The sequence below is a fragment of the Corylus avellana genome, chromosome ca11 (genome assembly GCF_901000735.1).
Source record: "Corylus avellana chromosome ca11, CavTom2PMs-1.0".
Lineage (NCBI taxonomy): Eukaryota > Viridiplantae > Streptophyta > Magnoliopsida > Fagales > Betulaceae > Corylus > Corylus avellana.
The window spans coordinates 2,300,924-2,308,888 of record NC_081551.1 but is presented as its reverse complement, the minus strand read 5'-3'; the positions used below and the strand labels follow the sequence as shown (position 1 = coordinate 2,308,888).

Below are 7,965 nucleotides of genomic sequence, written 5' to 3'. Positions count from 1 at the left end.
TGCTTTAGGGATGCAGTAGTGGATGTGACACTCTTGTGGTTGAGCCACCTCTCCATTTTTAGATTTTGTTTTTTTTTTTTTTATTTTTTAGTTTCTTTAAAATTTTAAGTTTTTAGTATTCATTTTTAATAAAATAATTTATTATCATTTGAATATGATGTGGCAAAAAATGCTGCATGGCTTAACGAGCATTATTTATTGGACGGAAAACACATAGAAAGACCCATTTGAAATTCTCAAAAAATCTTAGTAGTCAAATAATTTTTAATTTTTTTTTATTAAAAAAAAAATCAGGGAGTGTTTGCAAATGGCGCATTTATTGTGAATTTATTTTACATTTACCCTTTAATTCATGTGTTGTGCAAGGCAGACTATACAAAAATGGTAAAAACACAAATTAGCACATATATATTGATAATGTTGATATCATTGGTATTTATATTCTTGGTTAATAAAGAAGGCATAGATGCTAGAAAATCTCAGTTATTACCTTTAAAAAGAAGAAATCTGGTTTTTGGATTACCTAGATCGTATGATATCCTATGCTACAGTTACTTTGCCGCGTATCTCGGGTTTCTCGACTTTCTTCTTGTCAGTATCTGAACATTTTTTGCCTACTGGATGTGGAAAAATCTTAGCCTGCTTCATCTATATAAACTGATTTACAGTCACTTGCATTGTTATCAGCATCAAGCTTTTGAAGACTTTGGCGGTAATTAATTAAGTCCCTTTAATTAGTACTTAGCTTTGTTCTTCTAAAGCATGTTGTTCTTGAGTTTTTTATTTTCATTTTTCCCTTTTTTATGTTTGAATTGTTTCCCCACAACATAGACAATTGTTTTCAAAACCTTTATATCATAAAGTTCATGCATATCTAACACTGCTGTTTTCAAAATATCCTTTAGCTTCAATATTTTCAGAAGGAATGGCACCGGGAATTGAATCATCTGAGGGGAATAACAAGATGAGCAAAGGGTATCAGTATCCGAGCTGGAAGAAGAAGTTGACAGGGCTTGTGGTGGATAATGAAGAATTGTGCAGAATGGTGGAGAAGGGAATTATGGGTTTGTGTGGTGTGGAAACACAAGCTGTGGAGACTGGGGAGGCTGCAGTGGAGCTCATTGCTTCTGGAGCAACTTTTGATATCATTGTCATTGACAGGTTTCTGCCTTCAATGACTGGGCCTGAGGTATATATATATATTACTTTTCTTTCTCATTTGCCTTTCATGAATATTAAACCAAAAAAAGATAATTAATGTGGTCTTCCTTATTATGTCATGTGTTAGACTGCTAGGAAGATGCGTGAGATGGGCGTTGAAAGCAAGATTATAGGTCTTTTTGCATTGTATTTTGAAGGAGATGAAGAAGAATTTGTTGCTGCTGGAGTTGACGACTTTAAGGAAAAGCCACTATCACCCAATTGGTTGGTCCCCATGCTAAGGGAGCTGGACAACTAGATCCATCAATATCAAGCCTTCCAAACTAGAGGACCATTCTAAGTTAATTTCCTTGTAATGTTTTCCTATGCTGCTCTTTTGAGCTAATAATTATATTGTAATATGTCAAGCACAATTGAGGTACAATTGTAGTATTAGTGGCAAATTAATTGGCAACAGGAGTAGTAGAGATGTTTGTCCCTGAAAACTCATGTGTTCTTGTCCTTGCCTTGGTTCTTTTAGATGAGTATAGATCATTGGCACGCTAAGTTGGTACTTTAGTTCATGGGAGACTAGATTAAAAAATAAAGTTGAACAAAACTTGATTAAATATTAAAAAAGATAACTACATATATACTTTCTTAGTTTCTTACCTCTTTGACAATTCCCAAGTGAAATTTCTTGTAATATATATAAATATTATACAGTAGGATAAAATATGAACTTTTAGTACATAAGACTTCAACAAGAAATTAGTCTCAACACAACGAAGAAATCCCAAATGTATACCTTTGATTCTCGCATCAAAGTGGGAGGATGCCTATTTCCTTTTCTGATTTGATGTGCGTATATGTGGTGTTGATTGCATAATAATGTATGAGTAATGTCACATATTATCTAGGGTAGAACTAGCATTTAGAGTTTTTTTTTTTTTTTTTTCGTTATAAGTTGGGGGGTGGCCATAGCTTATACCGGCCACCCCCTTCCTATGTCACTGCTTAAGACCATTCCTATCTATTTGGAACAAAGTTTTCCTTTATATTGGGTTAGAGAAAATTATTTAAATTCAGTCTACTAAACTGACATATGTTCTTAGAACATGTGATTCTTACACACATTTTTAATGGAATTAATACATATAAGAATCACGTGGTCACTTTTAATAATCAATCCACCCTATGTGCACTTTTCATCTTTTTCCTCAATGACTCATTTCATACTAATTTACAAGACTTGGACCCATCATATTTTTTCTTTCTATTTATATTTTTTGGCCCTCAATTAATTAAATTAATTACCTCAAATTTTGACCTTATCACCTTGCCTAACTCTTCAAATTGCCTCTTCCTCTTTTAACATCCACTGATCTCTCTATCTCTTCCTTCCTGTCGTACCAAAATATAGTAGTATGACTGTATGGGATTAAAATAAACCATGCTCTAAATTATTTTATTGTCACTTTCCAATGAATAGAGAGATGGCCCTAGGCCCTAATTACACTCTTTTGCATGGATACCCCCATTTAAGGAAAAAAATCACATTGCTAGATTTTCTGAATTTTAACACAATATTCCTAGTGATATTTGTCTCACGCACTATCGACACTACTTTCTCCTGGTCTCACTAGAAACGTGACACATCAAAGATTTTAATGATCAAGTAGACTATCAGGCAACTAATATGAGACATTTTCATGTATTTTTCCTTTTCACACGAAGGTGGGTTGGGAGAGGAGTTAGAGAGCAAATAATTGCACTTATTTTGTGCAAAATCATCACTTAAAAAGCTACAATAATGTCCTTAACTTGGGTCATAAAATTGGAAACAAACGAAATTATGCGTCATCTAGGATAATTAATATTCTATCTAACTTTTTTTTTTTTTTTTATTTGGTAAATATAAGATGTAACTTTTGTTGTCACTTTCTAATGAATAGCTAGAGAGATGCCCCCTAATCACACCCTTTTGCATGCATAGCCCCCATTTAAGCAAAAAATTAATCACATTTGGTAGATTTTCTGAATTTTAACACAATCCAACTGATCATCACTCTCCCCATCCATATCTTCTTTCTTAATTTCTTTCATATTTCTGTTACTCTGTTTTTCTTTCATTAATGGAGAAAACTGCTCTGCCGGAGCCATCATCCAAGACGGTAACCACTCTTACTATGGATGATGAACGTGTTACTTGAATGCTTCACCACACACTCTTGGCTGGTCAAGGCATACAAGCTCAGGTGGCGGAGAATGGCAAAGTAGCCGTTAATATCCTCTGTTCAGGACAAAACGTTGACCTGATTATTATTATTATTATATTTATTTATTTTTTTAATTTTTTTTTTACCTCAAGCAATAAACCAAACTCATGCTTTACGATACCATTAAATGTTAGATAACTTACAAACTCATGTGAAAAAGAAGCAGAGGTGCCACGTGTCCGCAATTATTGATGAGACATTTTCAACTTATATCTTTTGTGCACAGAACACGTACACATGACACGAGCCATACTCTATCTACATTGGCCTATATGTATGGGACATGTAATGCACTATATCACTCTTAGTTTCGGTTCATGAAATGAGAGATATGATACAACCATTGAGGTTAATCTAATTGTTACATACCTACTTAGCTACTTTGGATGATATGTGCAAATATTATAGTAATTGGTTTCTAATTAAGCAATATGTTGAGAGCGAATACTGTTAAATCTTTATCAGTTGAAATATTTTAGAGAGAATGTTAAAATATTAATTTAAATAATTAAATATATTATTTTCTACTAACTTAAACTTTTGAGATAAGTAGTGATTTATGGTATCATAACAAAGGTTTTGAACTTGAATATTGTTCACCAACAATTTCAGTTGAATATCACATTGGTTTGGTCTTACTTATTGAGGAAGAATTTTAGCTTATATGCAGGGATGGAGGCAGAGTTTGATATGGGCAAGGGCCAAGGGCCAAAAATTTTAGTGGGTAGGGGCCATTTTTTTTTTCCTTATGTTGGGGGGCTGTGTTAAGTGCCAAAATAGATATTTGCACAACACGCTATGGCCTACACCGGCCACCCCCCAATTCCGTCATTGCTTATATGTGAAGAGTAGTGTTAGAATATTAAGTAAATAATTGAATTAACATTTTTTTATTTTATTTTTTATTTTAGCTTAAACTCTTGAGATAAATAGTAATTTAAAATAGGTCAAGTTAGGTAGTGTGCAAGGCAGACTATACAAAATTGGTAAAATCACAAATTAGCATATATAATATATTTGTAATGTCTCGGTCATTAATATTCATATTCTTATTTATTAAAAAAAAAAAAAACGGCACAGATGCCAGAAAATCTCAGATATTATTTTGAAAAAGAAGAAATCTGGCTACTGGATTACCTAAATCATGTTTTAAATGCTACAATTACTTCGCCGCGTATCTCGGGTTTTTGGCACTTTCTTGGTAGGAGAAGAAGGAGAAAAATGCCAGCCCTGCTTCATATATATATATATATATATATAAGCTAATTTACAGGCACTTGCATTGCTATCAGTATCAAGCTTTGAAGACTTTGGTGGTAATTAAGTCCCTTTAGTACTTAGCTCTGTCCTTCTAAAGCCTTATAATTTTTTTTTTTTTCTTCATTTTTCCTTTCTTATATTTGAATTCTAATACTGTTGTTTCCTCACTACATATATAGAAATGCAGGTAGACAGTTGTTTTCAACACTTTTATATCATAAAGTTCTTGCATATCTAGTCATAGCACGCTGCTTTTTTCTTTTCTTTTTTGAGCAAATAATGTAGGAGGAAGCAACCATAGTGGCTTTTTTACCTAGCCATGATTATAGTAGCACTTACTTATTGTGAATTAATGACATGAATGGTCTAGACAGGGAGACCACAAGCGCTCCCTTAAATCGGTTCAACCATAACCTAACCCATCCTTTTGAAGGCACTAATGGACATCTAGCTAGTGGCGTGGAAATAATCTGATTCAACCCCAAGACCTACCACCTACCAAACCACTTGAGAGTATGCCAAGTGCCACTAGATCACCGCCCTCGGTGGTGGTGATACACAGGGCTTATGGATAGAAAGATTAAGCCTAAATTTGAAATCTTGTATAGAAGGGTGTGGGTTTCAAGCTTGATATATCCAAAAATATTAGGATTGGAATCTCTAAAATTTGTTGTTCGAATTACACGCAAATCAAGCAACTCGACAAAGAGGCTAGGACAAGTGGGCCCCAAACCTCAGGCAACCCTGAGGTGGGTCTCAAACCTATCCTCTCTATAACGAATTTTAGGGAATCTTGAGTCAAAATAACAAAGCAAAATAAGTAATAACCCAAAAAGAGCTTTTGCCCATCTTTTACTAATTAGCTACAAGTTTTATATATAGCTAATAATTGCATGTGCTTGTGAAGTATTTCCAAGTATTTTTATGTAAAATGAAGCTCTTCAGTTTGTTGATCAGGAAGAAAAAAAAAAAGGGTGTGGAGGAGATTTGTAATTTTTGTCTTCTGGATAATATACATCACTTGGTTATATATAGAGGCTACTGCTTGATTTCCCTTAAAGTCTAAATTAGCTCATCAATTAATTTGTTCATGGCCACCTTCTTCTTGTGCAGAGGTTATTAATTGGAATTTAAGAAGGAATGGCACCAGCAATTGAAGGAATGGTACCAGCAATTGAATCATCTGAGGGGAATAACAAGATGAACAAAGGATATCAGTATCCGAGCTGGAAGAAGAAGTTGAGAGGGCTTGTGGTGGATAATGAAGAATTGTGTCGAATTGTGGAAAAGGGAATTATGGGTTTGTGTGGTGTGGAAACACAAGCTGTGGAGACTGGGGAGGCTGCAATGGAGCTCATTGCTTCTGGAGCAACTTTTGATATCATTGTCATTGACAGGTTTCTGCCTTCCATGACTGGGCCTGAGGTATATATTTATATATTTATATTACTTTTCTTTCCCATTTGCCTTTCATGAATATTAAATCAAAAAAAGATAATTAATGTGGTCTTCCTTATTATGTCATGTGTTAGACTGCTAGGAAGATGCGTGAGATGGGCGTTGAAAGCAAGATTATAGGTCTTTTTGCATTGTATTTTGAAGGAGATGAAGAAGAATTTGTTGCTGCTGGAGTTGACGACTTCAAGGAAAAGCCACTATCACCCAATTGGTTGGTCCCCATCCTAAGGGAGCTGGACAACTAGATCCATCAATATCAAGCCTTCCAAACTATACTCTAGAGGACCATTCTAAGTTAATTTCCTTGTAATGTTTTCCTATGCTGCTCTTTTGAGCTAATAATTATGTTGTAATTTGTCATGAACAATTGAGGTACAATTGTAGTATTAGTGGCAAATTAATTTGCAACCTAGAAATGTTTGTCCCTGAAAACTGTGTTCTTGTCCTTGCATGCCTTGCTTCTTTTTAGATGAGTATAGACCATTGGCTCGCTAAGTTGGTATTTTAGTTCACGAGAGACAAGATTAAAAAATAAAGTTGAACAAAACTTGATTAAAAATATTAAAAAAGATAACTACATACATATACATTCTTAGTTTCTTACCTCTTTAATAATTCTCAAGTGAAATTTCTTGTAATATATATTATACAGTAGTAAGACTTCAACAAGAAATTAGTCTCAACACAATGAAGAAATCCCAAATGTATACCTATGATTCTCGCATTAGAGTGGGAGGATACCTATTTTCTTTTCTGATTTGATGTGCGTATATGTGTAGGAGTGAAAAGACGGTTATTAACAACTGTCCTCACTAACCGCTTTTGAAGGCGGTTAGGAAAAACCGCTAACCGCCTAGGCGGTTTTGGTTAGCGGTTTTATCTTTTGAAAAAACCGCTAATCACCTTTATGTATATTATATAATATATATTATATTTATATATATATTTAAAAATCTAGAAATGATGTTGTATGTAGTATGATTTTATCATATTACCATAAATACGACCTCGTTTTTTTTTTTTTTTTTTTTAATTTTTTCTTTAAAAAGTAGTTAGTGATTATTAGGATTACTAACCGTTATGCGGTTACGTTTAGCGGTTTTAAAAAAAAAAAAAAAAAAAAAATAAAAAAATTTGGCCCCCTCGTAATTAAATTACCTCGCCTAACTCTTCAAATTACATTTCCCTCTTCTAACATCCACTGAACTCTCTATCTATTCCTTCCTGTCATACCAAAATATAGTAGTATGACTATGGGATCAAAATAAACCATGCTCTAAATTATTTTGTTGTCACTTTCTAATGAATAGAGAGATCCCCCCATTTAAGGAAAAAATAACATTGCTAGATTTTCTGAATTTTAACACAATCCAACTGATATATGTCTCACTATCGACACTACTTTCTCCTTGTCTCACTAGAAACGTTACACATGTGAATGTCACCAATATAGATATGTTCCCCACCATTAACACTTGCATGACAATCTTGCAGAATTGCTTCTACTTCCTCTTTGCATCTCTCAAGGTACCAACCTTTGTCTCTGAAGATCATATTTTATATATATATAATGAGATAAAAGAACAGTACCTCTGCCCCTTTAGGCGATGCTTTTTTATAATTATGAAATGCTATCAATCATATCATACTATATATAATATATATAATATATATATATATTATATTTGCATGCACTAAAATTTAGATCATGTTCATTAATTTTGCATGGGATCACCACCATAACACATAAAAACTAGTTTCTTATATATATGTGTTCGTTAAATTGTGAGTGAGATGAGGTGGCATGTATTCGGTTATAGTTCTGTTA

At 33.6% G+C, this 7,965-nt stretch overlaps 2 protein-coding genes across 2 annotated transcripts; both read left to right on the top strand.

Annotated features, from left to right (window-relative positions):
• The first annotated feature begins 441 nt into the window (after positions 1-441).
• Positions 442-1,654, top strand: LOC132165318 (two-component response regulator 24-like). The gene is made up of 3 exons (XM_059575819.1): positions 442-712; positions 906-1,189; positions 1,289-1,654. The coding sequence occupies exons 1-3, from the start codon at positions 622-624 to the stop codon at positions 1,457-1,459; spliced, it is 546 nt and encodes a 181-aa protein (XP_059431802.1). The 5' UTR covers positions 442-621; the 3' UTR covers positions 1,460-1,654.
• Positions 1,655-4,681: 3,027 nt separating this feature from the next.
• Positions 4,682-6,560, top strand: LOC132166794 (two-component response regulator 24-like). The gene is made up of 3 exons (XM_059577680.1): positions 4,682-4,735; positions 5,793-6,104; positions 6,212-6,560. The coding sequence occupies exons 2-3, from the start codon at positions 5,820-5,822 to the stop codon at positions 6,380-6,382; spliced, it is 456 nt and encodes a 151-aa protein (XP_059433663.1). The 5' UTR covers positions 4,682-4,735; positions 5,793-5,819; the 3' UTR covers positions 6,383-6,560.
• Positions 6,561-7,965: the final 1,405 nt, after the last annotated feature.